The sequence below is a fragment of the Mixophyes fleayi genome, chromosome 5 (assembly GCF_038048845.1).
Source record: "Mixophyes fleayi isolate aMixFle1 chromosome 5, aMixFle1.hap1, whole genome shotgun sequence".
NCBI classification, from domain to species: Eukaryota; Metazoa; Chordata; class Amphibia; order Anura; family Limnodynastidae; genus Mixophyes; species Mixophyes fleayi.
In genome coordinates, this window is record NC_134406.1 from 25516690 (window position 1) to 25540266 (window position 23577).

At 39.8% G+C, this 23577-nt stretch overlaps 1 protein-coding gene across 2 annotated transcripts in view; it reads right to left on the reverse strand.

Moving 5' to 3' along the window:
* Window positions 1-23577, reverse strand: part of LOC142158167 (uncharacterized) — a 307129-nt gene that overhangs the window by 229760 nt on the left and 53792 nt on the right. Inside the window, exon 8 of one of the 2 annotated variants that reach the window (XM_075211863.1) lies at window positions 9796-9864. The exons of the other annotated variant lie outside the window; for it this stretch is intronic. Coding sequence (XP_075067964.1) covers window positions 9796-9864 — 69 coding nt within the window. The remainder of the gene's footprint in view (window positions 1-9795; window positions 9865-23577) is intronic. 2 annotated transcript variants of the gene reach the window in all.

The window sequence follows — 23577 nt, forward strand, 5'->3', positions numbered from 1 at the left end:
ATATATATATATATATATATATATATATATATATATATATAATAAATCATATTAATGGCGCACAACCAGCAACCAATACAGACAATAAAACAGAACAATCCGATTCTAGTGGACAAGTGAGCAGCGGATGGTACATAGTGAGAGTTAACAAAAATAACGATTGTATGGCAAATTTATGACCTCACAAATTAACGGTTTGGTGAAATAAGACAAAGGAAAAAAAGAAAGTCTATAACGCATATCAATTAATACTTTTATCCATTTCTCTATTCCCTGACACCGAAGTTACCAGCTTATCTGGGAGAGTTTGAACATTAATTACTAGTACTCTGAAGACAGAATGAGTCATGTCATTAAACAATGCATTGACCCCTAAAGCGTTTAACCTTTTCACATGGTCTTTATTCTGTTTGATTATTGACGGTAGGTGGTTTGTTTTGTTTATAACATACTTTCTTATGTCCTCCTGAGCAGAGACACAAAGTTGGCTCAGCTTCCCGACACACTTGTACTAATTATCTTATCACCCCTGGTGCACCCATGCTACAATGACCTTTGTCATAATCCAGAAGAAACCTCCAACCTTAGCTGTCATATTTCTGGTTATCTGCTTAAATTATTCATAGAGATTGTTGGATAATTCGGTCATCGAAGTCTGAATGTATAATGTGAAGATATTAAACTGGTTACAAAAAAAAATTGCACAGGTCAAATTGAACCATTTATCACAGTACAGGGATTTTTAACTTTTCTCAGATCATGACCTAGATTAAAGGGACTGCTTACATATGAACAATCCATGGTATTTCTGCGCACCCAGTCCCCATGTAACCGATTGGTTCAGGCAGCGAGAGCAAGGGGTGGGGGGAGGTGTAGTAGACGCAGCTCCTGATAGTTCATAGGCTAAGAGGCAGCTGTGGTACCTGTTGCAAAGTTTTACATTTCTAACTTTTTTCCTTGTAATTGCATTTGATAGGTCACAAAGTTCTGTATGAGAGGAAACTCTTAATCGAGGATGAATTTGGGTTTCACATATGTCCCCAGCAAATACAGTGATCCCTTCTTGGAAATTCTACAGCTTTAATAAAACTTTGTCTACGAGGGTATTTAGCCCAAGCAGATAACACATCATAATTAGTAATAAAGCAGCTGGAAAATCATTGTGAGCATTTATTGGATATTATTTTAGACAGTGATCCTTCCCTAAAATGGGTCTTTCGGGGAAAAAACTACTTGGAATTTCAAGAAGTTCATTTGCAATAATATAAATCTTTCATGGACCATACCAAGCCCTTTCATGCTATAGGAAGACAAAGGAAAACAGCTATATCAGGTTCATCAAAAGCAGCGTTCTGAAGACACGTTTCTTCCAGACAGATGCACAGTAGGAGAAGCCACCACAGGGGTAGACAACAATCAGACACTAGTAACAAAATAATAGCACAACAGGAAGGCGCATTCTGTACAACTCTAGTCCAAGACCTAATTTGGGCCAATATTGGAACTAGAAGGATTCTCTCTCAGGGGAATGTGGCAGAACCCAAAACAATCATTTTAAATTAAACCTAAGGGTTATAATCTGTCAATAATCCTTGGTGGACCAACAAACAAGTATGACCTCCTGAGCCTTATAAGTAAAATATAATAAAAAGACTATGGGGAATGCAACATGCAAAATTAGTCATCATAAGTGGCCACCATTGTCAACCCTATAACTGAAGTCCTACATCACTAGCCCGGGTGGCTTCATAACACACACATAAGCAAACCCCAGTTCTACAGAAAGAATGAGGAGTAAACATTAGAGATGGCTTGTTTCTGTCTGAGCACTCAAGTCAACCACAAACTCAGCCGCCTACAGATCAACGGTTACCTGTAAAATGATTTACAATCTCCATACAGTGGCATATATTTGGTTAGCTCTTGGTGGTAGTGTAAGGTCTTCCATATTACGTATGTTGCAGGACGGTACAGTTGGGTGGTCTTCACGTGTTAACTGCTTACATGCCATAGCAATTAACATAAAGTTCCATTCAATTACAAGTTATGGTCACTCCAAAATTATAATAGTGGTAACAGGGTAAGTGAGTACTCATCTTATCTATGGTTGAGAGATTCAGAAAGGCTGCTCACAGAAGTGTCTAGTAGAGGTTTTAGCAAGACAGCCCATAGCTGCAATCCCGGAATATTGGCTGCAGGGTCAGGAAGATTCTATCTCATTTAGATTACGCAAGTTGACTATTGGAGATGTCTGCCATATTTTACATGACCCATCCTGAAACTCTGATAGACTGTCCCCCAACTCTGGTAGTGTTATCTTGGGGATATTCAGATGCATCTAGATGCCTCAGCTTAGCAGAAACATGACCTCTCCGGAGAATCAGACTAATGTGTTAAGTCACATTGTGCACTTGCAGAGAGACAAGTGGTTTACGTTGTCATCTATGATTAAGAGCATCTCAGGCCAAATCTGAAAACAATAAAAGTACTGTCAAAGTCAAATGTCATAAAGCAGCAGGACATCATCATAATCTCTGCCTTAACCGAACAGTAGTGACGGCAACAAATTTCATCTTGGTGACTGCCAACCTGGGCAAGACACTGATCGCCCCAATATTGTGTTGAAAATACCCTGCAGATAGGTCTGCAGGTCAAAAGTCTCTAGATCTTCCAGCTGGTTTGTAGCTTTCTGAGTTAGGTGTCTTGTTTAATCACCACCTGTTGCAGCTCTAACATGGCTTCCTCTTGGTTCTGCTGAGTGGTATCTACCTACTTTACTTTATTTGTCCGCTGCCCAACATCCAACTGCAGAATAACAATCTCTGCTTAAAAGGTCTCTTCTACACTACTTATCTCTTAAGAGAGATATTTATCATACAAAATGCTCTAATGTGTTCCCTAAAGGCTGTATTTTCCTTTATCCTATCCAGTTGACTGCTATCCACCGAGCTCATGGTAGAGTGGAATATCAGCTCACACGTGTCGATATAACTTCAGCATCCTGCATGCTCTACACTATCATGTCTGTTGGCGCAAGGTCCGCTAAGATCATAATGACTACCCAGGAGCTAAAGGAAAAAAATAGAGATCTCTACGGCCATAGGGGATATTCCTGAAGTGACCCTATAGTCTTCCTATGTCTTACCCCATTACTTAGAGTGAATTCGGTCCATTGGGATGCTGATGTATACAGCCACCACCAGGAGCTCCAAGAATCAGTTTCGGCTTGCTCTCATTTCCAACCCACACCTCAGCACTATTGAAAGGGGAAAATCCATCTAAAGCTATCACAACCTAACTGCAAAATTAATAAACAGACACAGTAACCTATTCTTACTATTTCTATTAATCTAGGGCAAGCAAATATCAAACAAGTCCGAACGAGAGGTTTCCAGGAGCCAAAACTAGAACTGTCCTAAAACTAGGAAACAGGACTGCAATTTTAATTGGTAAATACAAGTATATAACAGTAACATTCTTTAATATAAGGTACAGAAATAAAATTCTACCAGTATAGATATTTCACGTATAACTTGGTAGAAAGTAAAGCAGGAATAGACTTGCATATTCAGCATCACAAACTTCAGAAAGGATAAGAAAAAAAATCCCTTTAGAGCTTTGTACACCACCTATAAACCCACTGGTGGTCTGTTCTTATTGATATTTCCAAGCACTGAAGAGGAGAATCTGAATTACAGAGTGGGCTACAGATCAATGAGTTTGTTACCGAGATTTGTCTCTTGGATCCATATCTAAAATGTACATGTGCACTGGCTGGATGAAATGAAAGTCTGGGATTAGATGTGTTCATTAGGATTCATGTTTTTGCAGGATTTTTATTTTTTCATGTTAAATTATCATACTGGAAGGTATGAAAAGAATTTCTGTTTCAACGTACAGCTAATGTTTTAACACATTCACTGGCAATGAAGTTTTCATGCCACTTCTTTGCGGAGATCATGTACAGAAATTAGATATAAAGCTACTTGACCTTTCCACTTGCTTCTCAGTCTTGTCTAGTCGCGCGTATATTTTTCTCTCTTTACACAACAAAGGAAAGGCTCTAAAAGTGATCAACTAATGTACATAATCTACGTTTCCAAGACTGCAAATGTAATAAATGAATCATCTGAAGGTAATAAAACCATACCGCTCTATAAATCACAGCTGAAATATAAATGAAATCAATTAAACCTTAGGAAGCAGACTTTACTCTAGCTGGTTTTACGGTCATAAAATATGGTAACTTATTTAATGCAAGATAATGCTACAGTGCAATATATACGATAATCCCACCCTAGTCGTTACTTTGTAATCCTAAAGAAAGCCGACATGATTTGCAAAGATTTGAGACTCTCGTAAGTATTTTAAATGGCAAAATAAAATAATGATACCAATTTTATTTACTGGTATAATGTACAATGTATAGAATAATGAAACATACTTTACATACATTAATATTAGAAGTGCCAGCTACTTTGTAAACCAGGTGGTTACAAAGGGCTTAATGGTGTTTCTACATAATCCTCCTGGGCTTTCTCCTTCCATTTCTGGTCTATTGTTGCACTTTATCTTAAATAAATTTACGGCAAAGCGGGAGACTCCTATCATCATCATCATCACCATTTATTTATATAGCGCCACTAATTACGCAGCGCTGTACAGAAAACTCACTCACATCAGTCCCTGCCCCATTGGGGCTTACAGTCTAAATTCCCTAACACTAACACACAGACTAGGGTCAATTTGATAGCAGTCAAATAACCTACCAATATGTTTTTGGAATGTGGGAGGAAACCGGAGCACCCGGAGGAAACCCATGCAAACACGGGGAGAGCATACAAACTCCTCACAGATAAGGCCATGGTCAAAAATTGAACTCATGACCCCAGTGCTGTGAGGCAGAAGTGCTAACCACTTAGCCACCGTGCTGCCCTATTACTGCAATATCTCCCGAGGTGACATATTTAAGAGCGTGATATGGAGGTCAAAGGCCACCGAGGCTGCTTTCAGTCCTTATTCTGGTTCTGTGTTGTTATTTTCTATAGAAAAGCGTACGCATGTGTCCAACTACTAATTATAATTAGTGCAGGTATTCTCTCAGAAGCCCAAGGTAAGCACCAACTGTTAATATGGCCTTCTGTATGAACCATAGTTCGACAGGCACCACTTGACACAAGCAGATTAAAAAATATCCTATCGCTTGTATTGGATAAGAAGTATATCGAAGTATGAGGGATATTAATGCTTGAAGAGACAGAAAACAATTCTGGCATCGCTTTGTACAAAATATTCGAACAATCCCCTTGTGATCCAGGCTCAAAGTCTGACAAACAGAATTTGGGCCGGAAAAGCGACTTTACTATATAAATGTTCTTTCAATGGTTCCTTAAAAAGTACTGTGCTAGAAGATGAACATAAATAAAGTTATACTATTGTCAAAAAGATTAATGCCGAGGTTGCAATAGAAATAAGGTGAAAGGTCACAATGTCATCAAGCATTGCATATAAAAGGTACAGGGATCCGAAATTAATACAGTACCTCAAGGTGCCTTATTTGACAAACGTTTGGTCAGCAAACTGCTTACTGTACGACAGCATGACCATAAAAAAAATAGTATAAACCACAGTTACATTAAACTAAACCACATCTCTCCTGATATTGACAGGAATGAACAGAGCTGTCCCATAAGACACTAAATACTTCTAACAAACTCCTGGACCAGAGACAGAACCTAATTATTTTAACCCTGTTCTTAATTCTATGGTCTTTATATTTATTTATGACACAATGATGGTGTCTTTCACCTCACCTACATAAAATCCGTGTGCACTATTTAGGCACGCATAACAAATATGACAAAAGAAAGAGCCAAAGAAGATCAGAAAGGTGCTTCACAAAGATAATACAGAGCATTACATTGTTACCAATACTGTAATTGTTCTGTAGGTTTACACACATGAGCTCAGTGCTATGAGGAGTACAGCTACTTATATTAGAATGTCACCAACATGCGTTGGTGGCAGACATGTTGTGTGTGTGCAAATAACATTCAGGGCTCATTCACACTTATTCACTGCACTTTTTTTTTTACCAACTAAAAAACCCCACATTTTTAATGCATTAATAACACACATAAAACACTTTTTTTTAATGCATCTGGGTTTTGATTAGAGATTAGCGCTTTGAGTTTTGGCAAAACCAACAAGGGTTTTGTTTTTCATTCAAAAATGTAACTTTTATGAAAAATGGTAGGAATCTCAAAAAACTTTGAGCCTATTTAATCCTACATTAGTATCATTAAATTCATTTATATGGGCTGATCTAATTAGCCGCACATTACGGTAGAGAAAGCTTTGCACCCACAACATCACACAGTAACATAGCCACCATGCTACAAGACAACCTCCGGCTAATTAAATTGGCCCCATTGCCCATTTCATAATGACCATCACAAAATGTGCAACATCATGCGGGCAGCACGGTGGCTAAGTGGTTAGCACTTCTGCCTTACAGCACTGGGGTCATGAGTTCAATTCCCGACCATGGCCTTATCTGTGTGGTGTTTGTATGTTCTCCACATGTCAGCGTGGGTTTCCTCCGGGTGCTCCGGTTTCCTCCCACACTCCAAACACATACTGGTAGGTTAATTGGCTGCTATTAAATTGACCTTAGTCTCTCTCGGTCTGTGTGTGTGTGTGTGTGTGTGTGTGTGTTGGGGGGATATAGACTGTAAGCTCCAATGGGGCAGGGACTGATGTGAAGGAGTTCTCTGTACAGCTCTGCGGAATTAGTGGCATTATATAAATAAATAGATGATGGTGATCATGAGCTGCAGAGAGCTGGCTGGATGAAAACGTTACCTACCTATTATTAAAATGATTTGTGCAACTGTTCCATGGAAAATGAGCTAGTTCCATCCATTACACAAATTGACCTGATATTTTTTTATCTTGGCATCATACCAAGACTCTAGCCTCAAGGCAGTCTTATATCTTCCTGCTAGTAGGAGATGGAGAGGGACACACAAGAAACAGACTGGGAGAACAGCCCGGATGACAGTTTATTGAAAGATACATTTCCTACTAGTAAAAAAAAGATAGCATTGGACGCAAATGAACACAACAGAGTGACAGATAGTATGTCAGTTTAAGAAATACAGGTGAGCAAAATCCAGCATTTTTTCATAGTATAAGAAGATGGCATTGGACATAAATGAACCAGTAGAAAGGAGCTAGATAATAGCAATTTAATAAAAGATACAGATGGGCAGAACGGTGGCTCAGTGGTTAGCACTTCTGCCTTACAGCACTGGGGTCATGAGTTCAATTCCCGACCATGGCCTTATCTGTGTGGAGTTTGTATGTTCTGCCTGTGTTTGCGTGAGTTTCCTCCGGGTGCTCCGGTTTCCTCCCACACTCCAAAAACATACTGGTAGGTTAATTGGCTGCTAACAAATTGACCCTAGTCTGTGTGTGTCTGTGTGTGTGTGTGTTAGGTAATTTAGACTGTAAGCCTCAATGGGGCAGGGACTGATGTGAGTGAGTTCTCTCTACAGCGCTGCGGCATTAGTGGCGCCACCCATGTTTATATTCCCGTGTTTTTGAAACTCAGCTCCATATGGTTTTTAAAAGGGTCCCAGCAATATTTGTTACTTATTTCGCATACACTAAAATCAGAACTGTATAGCAAAACGGAGGCACGAACATGCGCTGATGTTTTGGGAGAGATCAACATGTGTTTTTGGAAGAACCCTGTCTGAGTCTTCTTACATTACCTAATCTAGTCTAAGTAGTACTATTTCAATAGATGGATCCATGACAATCGCAGTAAAATCATGCACTGCAGTGTCACTGAAAAATAAATCAAATTATAAATAATCTGTTTTAGCTGCCACCACCAAAGGCAAATACGTAAACAGGAAGGGATATCAGCCACCGCCACACAATATTAGTAGATTTACTTTGCTCTCTGATTACGTTCCAGAGCATCATGACATAAATTTATATTAGATAGTGGGTTGCGTTGGCCGGCGTTGTGTGTGTTCCGCTGTGTACTCTAACGAATGTTGTTCTGTTCTCCCTCCCACTTTTTGCCAAATGCTCTGCCACACAATATTGATACGATCACTTCACACGATTGCAATGATGAAACAATAACAGTCTTCAACCACTATGTTTTGCCACACACACATTTCAGAACATTTTCAACCTTGCAATAATAACAATATTTAGTAATAGTTCAACTAGTCTGTCTTCTTGACTCAATTCACTTTTTTGTTCTCTGATTACTTGTAGCAGATTATAAAATATATATATTATACAATATTTAGTATTTGACTATGCTATATTATTAAACTTTACATTACTGCCTGTTTGAAAAAGACTAAGGGGTATGTTTACTAAACTGCAGGTTTGAAAGAGTGGAGATGTTGCCTATAGCAACCAATCACATTCTATTTATTATATTTATAAATGATAAATAGAATCTGATTGGTTGCTATAGGCAACATCTCCACATTTTCAAACCCGCAGTTTAGTAAATATAGCTCTAGGAGAGTTAAATATACCTGAGAAACTAACAGTCACCACTGTGACAAATTATTTTTGCAATGGAGGAACATATAGACCTTAGAAGCAAATGTAATATATGCTCAATTTACAACAAGAAGGCAGCAGAAATTTAAACAATAGACTGCAAATGACCTTATTGTCAACTGGGGAGGGGATGAATAATAGCAATTTTATGGACTGCTGTTTAAGTTTAGCCATCAATGTGTAGATGTGTAGCTGAGCGCCTTTCTGGATATTACAGTACATAAAACATTGCTGAATTAGATCCAGTCCAATCCCGCGGAGTCTGATCACCTGTGTTACCGACAGGACTTCGTTGCTAACTGAACTGCCGCTAAAATCTTTTAAAGAACTCAGTTTATGCCTATTCTGCACAACCTCTTCAAAACAATGTTACTTACAAAATAAGTAATGTTTCAGACGCTTGAAGATAAATAAGTATTAGACATTATTGTTTTTGTGTATACAGAGAGATTCCCCACTGCAGTACACAAATTATACCCTTTTCAGTTCTTGATAACACAGCTGAAATAAATATTGCAAAATACAAAGATATTCATCCTGTGGGGGAGAGCGAGACAATAGCGGACATTACTATTCCAAACATGAACGCCGCCAGAATGAGCGCATCCCTAAATAATGTGCACTTATCGGGGAGAGAGTTCTGCATTTTGCAGTAAATTTACATGGATAAGCTAACATCAAAGCAATCCTACTTTCTACTTAGCCATATTACTTGATAAAAAAGCAATATAACAAACAGACATTCTCTTTGAAGCTTTGTTTACCTATAACACTTTATACTCTTTAGTATCTGTGCATGGCGACGTGATGGATTGCTTGGAAATCAGGTTGGGTATTAATTCTGAGCTGGAAGGCTAAATAGTTTATCTCTAGATTTATAAAAAGCTTTTTTTAATGTCACATGGTGCCTGAATAGGACAAGGAACGGTGGGAGCTCAGCGCTGTTCCGTCACATCCTTAGTTCCTCGGGGTCTATGTGACATACAGGGATAATGAAACACTTGCTGTGCTTTATAGGTGCGATCATCTAAATTGACATTTCAGAAGCATGGAAAAGTTCAGAGTAATTATGAAATATCATCTTCATACTGTACCACAAAAAAAGGGCCTGCCTGATCCAAAACCCCAAGGTATTATAACAGAATAATAAGAACAACAACTAGAATACATCTAATGATAATAGCAATATATTCCTACCTCAAACTCTTCAGCTTCTATAAGTAACTTTGCAGTCGTGATGCGAGATTCATATGGAGGAAAAACAGACTGGGAGGGAAAAAAAGATAAAGAGGTTTCGTTATGGTATTTAATATACAATGCGAAATGCATACATAACACTACAGGGAATGCAACAAAGAGATATTACGAATTGATAAAGCATTAACTACAAAATGACTATTTTATCATAATGCATAGTGTAAAAATACGTTTATTATTTATTAACAAGGTGCGTGCATCTTGTTAGGGAAGAGTCGTCATAGGAATGAAACTAATGGCACAAAGTAGGGCTTACATTTAAAAGAAAGCAGAGTGGCCTAGTGGTTAGCACTCCTGCCTCACAGCACTGGGGTCATGAGTTTGATTCCCGATCATGGCCATATCTGTGTGGAGTTTGTATGTTCTCCCTGTGTTTGCTCCGGTTTCCTCCGGGTGCTCCGGTTTCCTCCCACACTCCAAAAACATACTGGTAGGTTAATTGGCTGCTATCATACTTGACCCTAGTCTCCCTCTCTGTCTGTGTGTGAGTGTGTGTCTATATTAGGGAATTTAGACTCTAAGCTCCAATGGGGCAGGGACTGATGTGAATGAGTTCTCTGTACAGCGCTGCGGAATTAGTGGCGCTATATAAATAAATGATGATGATGATGATGATGATGATGAAAGCAGAGCATAAATAACTACAGGGTGATGCTATGTACACGGCAGTCTGTGATCCCAAACTTTTACCCAAAAGGCATTAGGAGTATGACAGGGATCAGTGGCGAGACACAATCCAAAGCGGATTGCAAAGCTTTGGGCTTTTTTGGGGCGCATGATTGCAGAATTGAAAGTCTTCTGCTAAGTGGGGGGAATTCAATTCCCCCCGAATTTGCGCGGCATTAAAACTACTACCGTTATTATGGTCGTTTTAACTCGGCTTTCTGCTCGCAGCTCCCTGAAAAAAAAGCCGGCGTTAAAACTACCGTAATAACGGTAATAAAGCGCATTATTACCGTAATAACGGTAATAAAGCGCATTATTACCGTAATAACGGTAATAATGCGCAGGCCGTGTTACTTTTACCACAATACTACAGGTGATAACAGACCATAGGGGCTGCATGTTTTGTTAAATTGTACACAAGGGAATGGGCCTTTGTACAGAGCAGCAACTTAAAATTTTAGCGCCTGGGGTGAGAAAGAAAAATGCTGACCCCTAGCCCTCAATTTTAACCAAATGAACCAAAACTATTCATAACCGTCGCCCTCTCTTCAGCGCTGCGCCCTAAGCGGTCGCCCCTATTGCACAGCCCTAGTTACCGCCCTGCCCTTGTATGTAGACTTGTTCCTTGTTAACGCTGAGCGACACTAAGAGATATAGGAGTCTGGAAGACTTTACAACGCTATAAATACTTATTATTAATTCTACTAAACAAAAAGCAAATGCGTAACACAAGCCCTATAATCCGAGGGTTAGAACGCACACATATTGAGTTTGCTATGTTGTTATAGCATATTCCAGGGCTGTGATTGTTCTTTCATATTTTGCCCTGCCTGACCTATTGATGTTGAACTAGAATAAATGTATGAGACAGAGACAATCTCCATTGATCTGGAACAAGAAGTACAAGAAATTCAGCCTTTACTAACAAAAAATATTTTATTTAACTGGTAAATTTCTTGAAAAATACAAGGTTCTTGTATGTTCCTTCTTCCCACTGTTTTGCCCACCAATGACCCTTCTGCTGCGCTGCCTCTATCCACAATTGCTGCAGAACTTTACAGCCTCAATCGCCACCACACTAACTATGTGTAAAAGAAATATATAGATTGTACCTGTAATGAAAAAGTGTAATAGTCTTTATATGCTGGCAGGCCTGTGAGCCCCTAATACAGCCCCAACAGAAGGGCAGATAGATACAAAGTAATGAAGGCGTTACAGGCATATAGAACCACTCCTTAATACACGTTTATATCCCTCCATCATACAAATTGCCGGAATAAAAACCTCATTTGTCTGGCGTGGAAAATGACTCTGTCCATATTAAGGCATTTAAAACACATGTGACTGGTCGCACTTGCCTGAAATCTTGTGTCATTACAAATAGAGGTGTTGTTCTTGGTAAAGGAGATGTCCACCTATATGTGTTTTTTACTAGAAACCCCCCGTCTCCTTTGCATGTCAGTACGACAGGGGTTTGATGGTCAGGACACGTGCTATTTGGAAGAAAGTCACTTTCTGGCGGCTGTCTAATGGCTGGTTCCATTGCTGCCTATAGGAGAAATGTAAAACTCTGCTCTGATGAATTGTAGCTTGTAATTTGGCAAGAGCACAGCATTGTCGGCAACAGACAATGGGTCTGATGTGCAAATTTAAACATTTTCTGCCAGAAGAATCGGCCACTCGCAGCTGCAAGGAGAATCGGCAGAGGCCCAGGGCATGAGACACCTGCCTTTCTGAGACCTGGGAATAGGGACACAACATTGCCGAACCTCATTGGAAAATTTTGGGAGGGTCTGACAATTCCAGTCTACCCTCCAGAAGCCCCAACTCTACTCTTTTGAACATGCGCGGGAGCCAGCACAAGCTCAGTGAACATTTGATCCAGGCCATACGAGTGGGGGTACTCAGGAGGATGGTGCAGAAACGCCGCCCCCATCACCTCTAGGCCCAGTAACGCTCTCACCACCTGCAGCGGAGTTAGGTCTTCCACTGGGTGTTACTAGTAAAATACTTTTATGGGAGGATATCTCCTTTACAACATGCAAGGACCTAGCCAGCCGAGCCTGTACAGTTAAGGGTCCTTAATTTGACACAGCATTCACAGGTTTTACAGATTTGGCACTGGACCTTTTTGTCCCAGCTAACGTCCCTATTTTTTGACACTAATCAACTATGTAACACAATTCCTCCTATACTGTATAATGTATGCAATTCTCGTTATCTACATATATATTCTGGGCCTTAGAAGTAATTATTCATTGAAGATTTAAAAATATATACATTATAACCAAGTAAATATTTCATGATGAGAATTGTAGTGCAACCAGGTTTATCGTTCTATAGTACCGCATGTAATGTGCTTAAGTACCCCAGCAGAATGAAGAAGAAAATGTGGACAATACAATGACACACTGGCTGTGACAGCGACTATACAATACATTATAGCAGTGAGTGAGGATGCAGGAAAGGGATATACGGGGAAGGGGAGCAGCGGGTAACAAGGCAGGACAGAACGGTAATACTGAGCGTTACAATGAGAAGCTGAAGCTCTGTTAGAACTAATAGGTCTGCTATTAAATCAACCTGTAATATTATTATTATTAAAACCATTTATTTATATAGCGCCACTAATTCCGCAGCGCTGTACAGAGAACTCACTCACATCAGTCCCTGCCTCATTGGAGCTTACAGTCTAAATTCCCTAACACACATACACACGTCAATTTGTTAGCAGCCAATTAACCTACTAGTATGTTTTTGGAGTGTGGGAGCAAACTGGAGCACCTGGAGGGAACCCACGCAAACACGGGGAGAACATACAAACTCCACACAGATAAGGCCATGGTCGGGAATTGAACTCATGACCCCAGTGCTGTAAGGCAGAAGTGCTAACCACTGAGCCAACGTGCTAATATGCACATTTCCTGTGAAATATATGGTAAGTGTGTGACTATGGTGCAGATTCAATTGGTGGCGTTACTGTAAAAAGTAACACGGCCTGTGCACTATTACTGACATTCCGGCAATAGTATGCGTAATTACTGTTAATATGGTCATTTAAATGCCGGCTTTTTGTTTGCGGCTCAGGGAGCCACCAGCAGAAAGCAGGCCTAAAATTACTGTATTAATGGTATTGGCTTTAACGCTGCTTTAGTGGTGGCTGAATTGAATCTGCCCCTATGAATAGGTGTATGAACTTATTTTTATACAGGGGCATTATACAAATACACTGATATAGGAAACAAAGCTCATATGAAAGTTTTGGAAGCAAGCACTTGTAAGGCACTACCTAGTTCAATGAATGGAGTGCACCATGTATAGACTCCATTCATTCTATAACACCTGCTCCCGGGCATCCACAGTTTAGAATTGCAGCAATCCCTGAGAAATTATTACAACAGGCGCTGACAATTTAGTATACCACGCCTAAAAACAATTCATCAAAGGGAGTATTAATCCTTTAATATAGTTTATGTCTTTAATTACTACCTGGGTGCAAAAAAATCTTGGTGTGCATTATTCTTGTAAAGAGTTAAATAATAAAATCCGTATTAGGGTAGAGTCTGCTCCAAAGACAGTCTAAGGCCTGTTCCAGAGACTTGTGTCCAGTCATTTTGCAGTAGGGTAACTTATCCCTCCCTCAAAGACCATAAAACTGTATGCGTAATGTATACTGTAGAATACACATGGTCACTTTAAATCATATTTATCCTCATCAATAGACACCTGTGATTCAGACTTTTGACAATTAGCATTTTGTACATTGGTGATCTACATTCTGCTGCCCTATATGGAACGTTGCTTTGTTATAAGCACACCCTGGTACCTGGAGCCCGATAGGTAAACTGCTTGGAGCACGCTGCAGGGATCGTCTCCCAGTGTTCCAATCAGGATACAGCAGGAATCTATTAGAGAGCTTAAGAATACCTGGAGTAAACTCTATGTACTAGTCTGCAGCAGAAGGGTTACACTATGCAAATCACAGAACAGCAAAACAGAAACATGACAGCCTTTGTAGATTGTTATTTTGCCTGCATACATAACATTCAGCAATGCTCTACATAACCTTGCAGAGTGTCATTTCATCAGAAGTCTGTTCATTACTCATTCGCACCTCTTACCTTATAACATACCGACTATTCTCAAGCTGATTTATTTAGCTCTTTTAGTGTAGCTGCTTTTAAACATTATTGGCTACACTCCTGCTCCTCTTCTAGGGTACATTTAAAACATGAACAACTGCTAAGCTAATATTTTCAGCCATCAGGGAACTCAAGTCCAAACTTGAAAAAGAAAATTTCGTAAAACAGTAGCAGTAAATGAGTATACAACGGTGCACGCGGGACGGGAACAGAAGGTTGGTGGTAAATAGGCTATGACTGGGAAATGTTGTACTAAGCAGCTCTGCGGGTCATTATCAGAAGATGGTTTTGGTAATTTTATAAGGTTACGGTTGATACCAAGTCTGAAATACATGCTTAGAACATGATATGTTTGATTATTTATATTGGTGGAGGAGTTAATTAAATTCATTTTCTTGACATAATGACAAAAGAGGCCCTAAAGCCAAACGCACTTAAACTCTTAGGGGCGTATTCAATTAGAACATCGCGGCTGCTCATTTTCTATTGTAATACATTACCGCAACATCACAGATTTATCTTCGTAACCCTACGGGAAGGGGCAAAGGGAAATCCGCGATGTTGCCGTAACACGGAGTGCCTTTGCGCCCGTTCCGAAGGCACTCAGCGCATAACTGAATATGCCCCATGAAGTTTCTGCTCATTACACAAAACACCAATCAAGGGTTAAGTTTTCTTTTCTGCAGGCTCCTTCTAGCCAATAGGATTCATTGGGGGAGTGTTCTGGGTTTTTCATATAAAAAGCCTCTCTGACTGATTCATTCTTCCGCAGGAATCAGGGCCATCTTAACAACATTATGGGCCCCCGGGCAAAGCAGTGCACCAGGGCCCATAGATATAGATATAGATATAGATATATACAGATACAGATATAGATAGATATATATATATATATATATATATATATAGAGAGAGAGAGAGAGAGATAGAGATAGATAGATGTACTTGCTCAGTGACCCTTGTAGGTTTTTTTTGCAGGTTTTTTCTTTTGCACGATTATTTATTCTCATTAAGAGCCGTGCCTATGGGGCCCCCTTGCCCGTGGGGCCCCCGGGCAGCTGCCCATCGTGCCCAATGGAAAAGATGGCCCTGGCAGGAATCCCTCCCTCCTGTCCTTGTACCGTGCATGGTAGTTGTTCAATTGTTTTTTCGGTTTGTCGTGTTATTAACCTTTATCTCTCCCTGATACAGAGCAGGCGCAGTTGGCAGTCACTGCAATCTTCGACTGATACATACGGTGCTATCGCTGATTGGACGCAGGTCACTGCCCCCTTCGAGGTAAAGGTGGCTCTTGGCCGTTTTATGTGGGGGACCCCTTGACCTGCTTCGTGTGGGCACGTCATTGTCAATCTAGGGGGAATGTGGTTATTCTGACGCCAGATTTAGCACCGGCCATTCAGAAAGGGAGGTTATCCTTGGCTTAGTGTATTCAGGGCCATTTCACCATCCACCCGTTTGGTTCAGTATTCCGATCTCTTGTCTGACCTGCAATTTACTTTCTCCACCACCAATTTATTATAAACAAAACTGTGACCTATTTTTGTCAAATTTACCAATATGTCCAAGTCTTCATTTATAAGTTACAGTATTAAGGTATAACATATGAGAGGCTGATTGTACAGTGGAAGAGAGGCATCAACAATATGCAGTTTAGGAACCTATCCAACAAGAATCTTAATAAACAGCAGGGTCCGCTCTGGCTGTAGCACTAACAAATGAAGTACTTGATTAAAAAACAAAACAACATTCTTTTTATTTATACATTAGTATAATTCACATGCACTGAAAATTGGCGTTATTACTATAAGTAATTGCAGTGGTGGAAGACCCAAAGTCTAGACAGCATTCAAACGTTTTCTTTTCAAATGAGTCAGCGCTATAAAGAATGCTATTCAGATATAAATACTGTATTGCAGAAATATACAATGTCATTGTACAAAGAACTGCAATTCACTCCATCCACAGTCTTATCAGTTATGGCTTTGTTCTCAATAATATTAAACCAACATTAGCAAGCATATTTATTTAGGGCCCGTTGATATGATTTCACTTAAATTAAAAAAGAAAAACATACGGGCATCGGTATTTAACCCCAGCCGCTTTGAGGTTAAGTAAACTATAAAATGGTTAAGTGCTAAAACATTGCAAGGCCCTTTTTCATTCTAAATGTGAGAGAATTAGGCACTAAACGCCTCAGGCTTTCATTTAATTTGAGCACTTAATTTACACCTGCGGGATGCTGAGATTCAAGTATAAAATAAGGACTTGCCATTTGATGTGCAGTTTTCAAGAGCTGAATTCACTTTTCTAGTGCTGTTCTATGTGGAAGGCATTATTAGGTCCAAGAGAGGGTGAACGATCCAGGTCACACTCCTCCATGATAGAAATATAACACAGCTTTCAAGAGGGAATGTAGAAATACTTGCAGACATTTAAGTTTGCAGGATTTATAATGAAATAAATGTGTATTTTCATTATGCAAATAGATGACTCTGGTATGTGTGTATGGTGTGCAACAATCATTAAAAGGACCTAAAATACTTAGACAGGTTGGATCCAGTATAAAATGGCAATTTGGAACATTCATAAGTATATATTATTATGTAAGTACAAATTATATTATTCTAGCAGGAGTTTCAGGCACAGAAAAGCTAACTTGTACTCTTGGATTGCTGGCTCCTATAAAAAAAGGTTTATAAAGTTGGATCCCTGGAGCTAGTTAAAAAAAGAAGAGATGTTGGTCTGGTCTGTCGGTTGGTTATTATGTACTCAATTTCATGTCATCACTCTTTATGAAAGTGGCCTACAGAGAATGCCTCAGTAAGGCTGGGTACACACTACAGAAAATTTCTTCCAATGCGATATAGTTAACAATTTTACTAATAATTAAAAAAAAAGTCCCGATCAGCAGCCGATTCATGTGTACAGACTAAACACGCTTTACCTTCAGATCTGTGCTCTTCATCTGTCATAACCATCGGCTGAAAAGATGGTGACTGTGCACACTCCATAGATATGTATGGACACTGCCGGTCCCGAGTGCTTACACACTGGGAGTGACATCGTTTTATCGTTTACCGAGAATTTTAGTCTGGTTTAAACATCAAGTGAAACGATACAATGTGCTTTAGAGCGATGATCATTCATCAGTGCAGCATACACACTAGAAACACAGAAACATAGAATATGACGGCAGATAAGAACCACTTAGCCCATCTAGTCTGCCCATTATTTTTTTTTATTAACCTATGGTACCTTAAACCCTATGTGATCCTTTATTCATTATAAGGATATTCTCATGTCTACCCCAAGCATGTTTAAACTGCTCTACTGTATTAGCCTCTACCACCACTGATGGGAGGTTATTCTACTTATCCATTACCCCTTTCTGTGAAGTAGTTTTTCCTCAAATTTCCTCTGAACCTACTCCCCCCCCCCCCCCCCCAGTATCAGTGCATGTCCTCGTGTTCTAATACTTCTCTTCCCCCCAGTGTCAGTACATGTCCTCGTGTTCTAATACTTCTCTTCCCCCCAGTGTCAGTGCATGTCCTCGTGTTCTAATACTTCTCTTCCCCCCAGTGTCAGTGCATGTCCTCGTGTTCTAATACTTCTCTTCCCCCCAGTGTCAGTACATGTCCTCGTGTTCTAATACTTCTCTTCCCCCCAGTATCAGTGCATGTCCTCGTGTTCTAATACTTCTCTTCCCCCCAGTGTCAGTGCATGTCCTCGTGTTCTAATACTTCTCTTCCCCCCAGTGTCAGTACATGTCCTCGTGTTCTAATACTTCTCTTCCCCCCAGTGTCAGTACATGTCCTCGTGTTCTAATACTTCTCTTCCCCCCAGTATCAGTGCATGTCCTCGTGTTCTAATACTTCTCTTCCCCCCAGTATCAGTACATGTCCTCGTGTTCTAATACTTCTCTTCCTTTGAAGAATGTTTCCCTTCTGTACCTTGTTCAAACCCTTGATATACTTGAAAGTTTCTATCATGTCCCGCCGTTCCCTTCTCTGCTCCAAACTACACATATTAAGATCTTTGAATCTTTCTAGGTAAGTTTTGTGCTGTAGACCATGCACCATTTTAGTTGCCCTTCTTTCTACAGTCTGTAATGTATTTATATCCTTCTGGAGTTATGGCCTCCAGAACTTTAATGCAGTATTCTAGATGAGGCCGTACCAATGACCAATACAGTGACATTATTACTTCTTTCTTTCAACTACTGATTCCTCTCCCTATGCAACTAAGCATCTGACTCGCCTTCCTCATTGCTTTGTTACATTGATTACCTGCCTTTTAGTCACCTGAAATAGTGACTCCTAGACCACTTTCCTCTTTAGTATTTTCCATTATTATGCCATTAATGCTATATTTAGCCTTTGGATTTATGAGACACAATTTTTGGCATTAAACTGCAGTTGCTACTCTCTTGACCATTCCTCTAGTCTACCGAAATCATCAATCATTTGTTTTACCCCTCCTGGTGTGTCTACCTTGTTGCATATCTTTGTGTCATCTGCAAAAAGGCATACTTTCCCTTGAATACCATTTGCAATGTCTCCAATGAAGATATTAAAAAGCGCTGGTCCAAGGGAGATCTCTGGGGTACTCCTCTGGTGACCTTTCCCTATAGTAAATGCACTCCATTTACTATAACTTTCGGTTTTCTATCCTGCAACCAAGATCTTATCCATTCAACCATGTTAGAATCCAATCCCTACCTCGCACAGTCCAAAAACATACCAGTAGGTAAACTGGTTGCTAACTATAATGGATCCTACCTAGTATGTGAGCTTGTGTGTTAAGGAATTTAGACTACTATGGGTTAAACCTTATGACTCTTATATCCTTTGTCTCTAAATTCTTGTGCTCTACCCCTGATGTATTTATGTAGAGAGAGATCCAACTGTATTCTCTTAGCTGCAGATGAGTGTGTCCAATACCAATATATGACTCATTTCTTGCAAACTCACTTTAAAGTTATAACAATATTCATGAATAATATTCAACAACAGTCCCCTCACATTGATTGTGGTTCTGTGGTATCTCGGGACATCTCCACTGGGTGACAGGAGGCTGGGCTGAGTTTGAATGAAGAGAAATAAGGACACGGGCAAATGTCATAATTTGTCAAATATCATACTTAGGATACATGTCTGATATGTAAATGAAGGGAAACACATGACGGGCCATTAGGAAAGTACATTTTCTCATGGACAAACCATGTTACAATGCAAGGGGTGCACATTATTTTATTATTGTGCACATAAGATAAATACCGGCTGATTTTTCATATAACCCACAAATACTTGATAGCATTATTCTTACACTGAAATTTAAAGTTGATCTAGGACCCCAGGTATAAATCTGTCCCCACATTTAAATTTACCTCCCACCTCCAACGCAACATGGTTTTGCCAAGGTGAAAAGTTACTCCTTTTTTTTGCTCTCCTTAATGACTCAGGCCTAATGTGTTGTGTGGATGTCATATCAGACTTGTAGGACATTCTGGTAAGAAGTTGGGCCACTATAAAAACTCCTGACTAGAAATGTGTTTTGAAAAGAAGGCCATAAATGCGCATTTGCATTCACACAGACTTTTTGGTGCTGATATCACAGTGAAAAGGGGGTTGCAGGCAGGGGCGGATTTGTCATGGACCTCACCGGGAGTTTTTCCGGATAGGCTGACCGATTATGGGGCCGCTTAAAGCATTTTTGTTTATAACTTTTTTCTGTTTATTTATTTGTAATGAAGGGACCTGGCACGAATTGTGGCCAACCCTGGCCTACTAGTGGCCTGTTTTGTCATCCTAGTACATGTGCAGCGCAGCTCACCCTTGAGCTGATCCATTTTTTCCTTTTTCAGCTCCTCACCTCCATCTTCCTTCCTGGTGGTGGAAGGAAGGTGTGTGCTCGGTGGTGTGTGCTCGCTGCGTGGCCATCCACAGGACAGGCCAGTGAATACTCTTGTTAGTACCTATACCACCACACTAGGCGCAAGTGTACTGTAAGAGGTTAACAGATAGACCATGAGGACCCTTTAATTCTGAGAGGATACTATAGAGCAGGGGCAATATATCAGCCTCTCCTCTGGACCCATCTTAACAGCAGATAACAGAACTGTCTTTTTCTCCAGCGCTAAACCAGCAGAATTAGGATTATACCATTGTGAGGCTGAGTACCCTGTCAGTAAAAGTAATCCCTGCACAGTAACCGTATGCTGTGAGTAACTGAGGAACTGGGAGATTACTGCTGGTGTTTCAGTAAACTAATTAGTGTTTCTTATATAATCTGTAATAAGTTCTGTGCCAGTTTAAGTAGCAATGGATGTAATATAGCAATATAATACTTGCTAATAAAATATGGCAGCTCAAATGCGGTCTTAAATTAAATCCCGACATGTTGTTGCCTAAAAAGCTTTCTGTCTGCCACATTGCAGAACCTCCATTGATGCTTTAGTGTGGGGGCGGTGGTGATGCTATTGCCTTAGTGTAAGAGTGGTGGTGATGCTATTGCCTTAGTGTAAGAGTGGTGGTGGTGGTATTGCCTTAGTATAAGAGTGGTGGTGATGGTATTGCCTTAGTATAAGAGTGGTGGCATTTCTGTCTTTGCAGTAATGTGAGGGGTAGTGCTGTTATATGGGAGTGGTATAAGCGACATAAGGGCATACTGCACCCACAGTGATCAGTTGTATACTGTTAGCACTTATTTCATGAGGTTCAATGAACCTTATCTGCTATGCTGAATGATTTGATTGATGACTTGCAAGGTTTCTGTGTTACCTCTAGCTTGATGTCTGTCTATACAGAGCCAAACAGTCATTGGATGGCATCTTTTACCACACAGCATCAATTTATGGACTGGTTTAAGATGACCACATTGGTCAAAGCAATTGCTACGTATTAAATAACGCTCGATCAACATGTATTTTACATTTAATTGTGTGATGTTAAATACTTTTGTGTCAAAAAAGACAAAAGTATTATAGGAGTGATACTTTTATTGGCTAACCATAAAAAATATTATATTTGCTAGCTTTCAGAGCACAGGGGCCCCTTCATTAGGAAACTCTACAAAACTTTTTCGGAAATCAATTCACATTGATAAGCTGTCCATCTTCCAAGCCAATTTCCCTTGGCCAGAGAAGGCAATTCACGTAAGTGCTACTCTGAATATAACCCCCTTTATTTTAAACTGTTTTGCTCGTTATGTCAATCTATTAATTGTTTATTCATTATTATTAATTTTTTATATCTGTATGCCCTGTACTTTTGTATATTAAATCTATAATTTAATATGTTGCGTCCTTGATACGCTAACAAATCCATTAGCCTGTTGAGAAGAATATAGCTTGGCCAAGTTAACCCTTTGAATGCCAGTGTGTGATTTGTTGATACATTTGATTAACAAGATGTGGGTGCTTGTATTTACATTTGTGTAACAGTCTGGAGGTGTGAAGAGTTAACCCTTTGTTCGCTGGTGTTGGTTTTGCTAGTCTGTGAGCAGCTAGAAGCCTTGTATGCCAGTGTGGGACAGTATATTGGGGTCCTATTGCTGTATTCAATAGGTGGTGGCAAACCTGAAGTGTCTGGGGGTGTGAGAGTGCTGTGAGGGGGCGATTCAGCAGGTCTATAACCTGTGTGATAGGTAAAGAGAGACTGCAGGCTGGAATTGTGTGACCTCATACAGCAAACACCCAAAAACTATTTAACATCACATAGATTTTTCTGGCTAACACGGTACTGCAATAATAATTTTGAAAAATAATTTTGCTACACATTTTACATTGAATTGGTAATATATCTACTGCAAATAACGCCAGTCGTTCCATTATCAAGGACAGTTTTTTTTTTATTTACTTCATCCAAGAGCAAAGTGTCTGCATTTATTTTAAGAAAACCAATTTTTCATACGTTTGCTACTTCTCCCTTTTCGTCTTTCAGCCGAGTCTACATTGAATGGTAATTCAGCTGAGAGGTATACACGTTTTCTGATGAAAGTTATTCTGTTCGGTACTTGTTTCACCTTTTCTCTCACTTTGTTTTACTGATAGTCTTCTTTTCTTTTTTATTAAGCTAGCAACGTGCTTTGACGCTTTCTAAAATCTTCTCAGGCTCATTTAGTTGAGTGCATACCTTGCTGATGTCAGTTTCTTTCTGCAGAGTCACCGTTAACTGTTTTGAAAAACATTTTAAGTGAAGACAGGGGTGTTGAGTTTAATTTAACTACTTCCGCTCACCGGATACTTTAAAGGTTCTGAAAAGACTTATGGCCTAATTCAACAACCAAGCTCCAAACATTCATTGTTGCTTCTAATATATACATGGTATAAAGTTACCAAGAGACACAAAAGAAGAAATTATGATTCATCAGTTTGATTAAGTATAACAAATATTGCTTTAAATCATACTTTGAATGTCTGGGAGACTACAGAATTTCAGGGAGTTCTTCCTGTCTCCCAGAAGAGTGGGCCACTCTCCCAGAGCCTGCACAAACTTCAGGGGGGGATATGATATAGTTTGCGGTATCATGGCTGTGATGACATGACTCACAACGCCACCCTCCCCACACACTTGCCCCTCCAGGATCTCCAGGATAGGACCTATAAATGATAGGCAAGTAATTAATTAAGAGCCTGGGACCCTAGGGCCAGGGCCAATCAATGCCACTGTCAATGCATTTCTGCCATTATAATTACCACTTAATAAAAGGTATCACTGAAGGTATCTATCACACAAAGTCTTCACAAACAAAAGTAAACTTAGTTTTGTCTTAATAACTTCCACTTCAATGATATCTTCCCTTCTACCAAGCATGCACGCTGCAGCAAGCTACTAAGTCACAATATACCATATTGATATTTGTCGGATTCACTTGTCGCAGGGAATGAAATAGCCATAGAGCAGGGACAGAACTG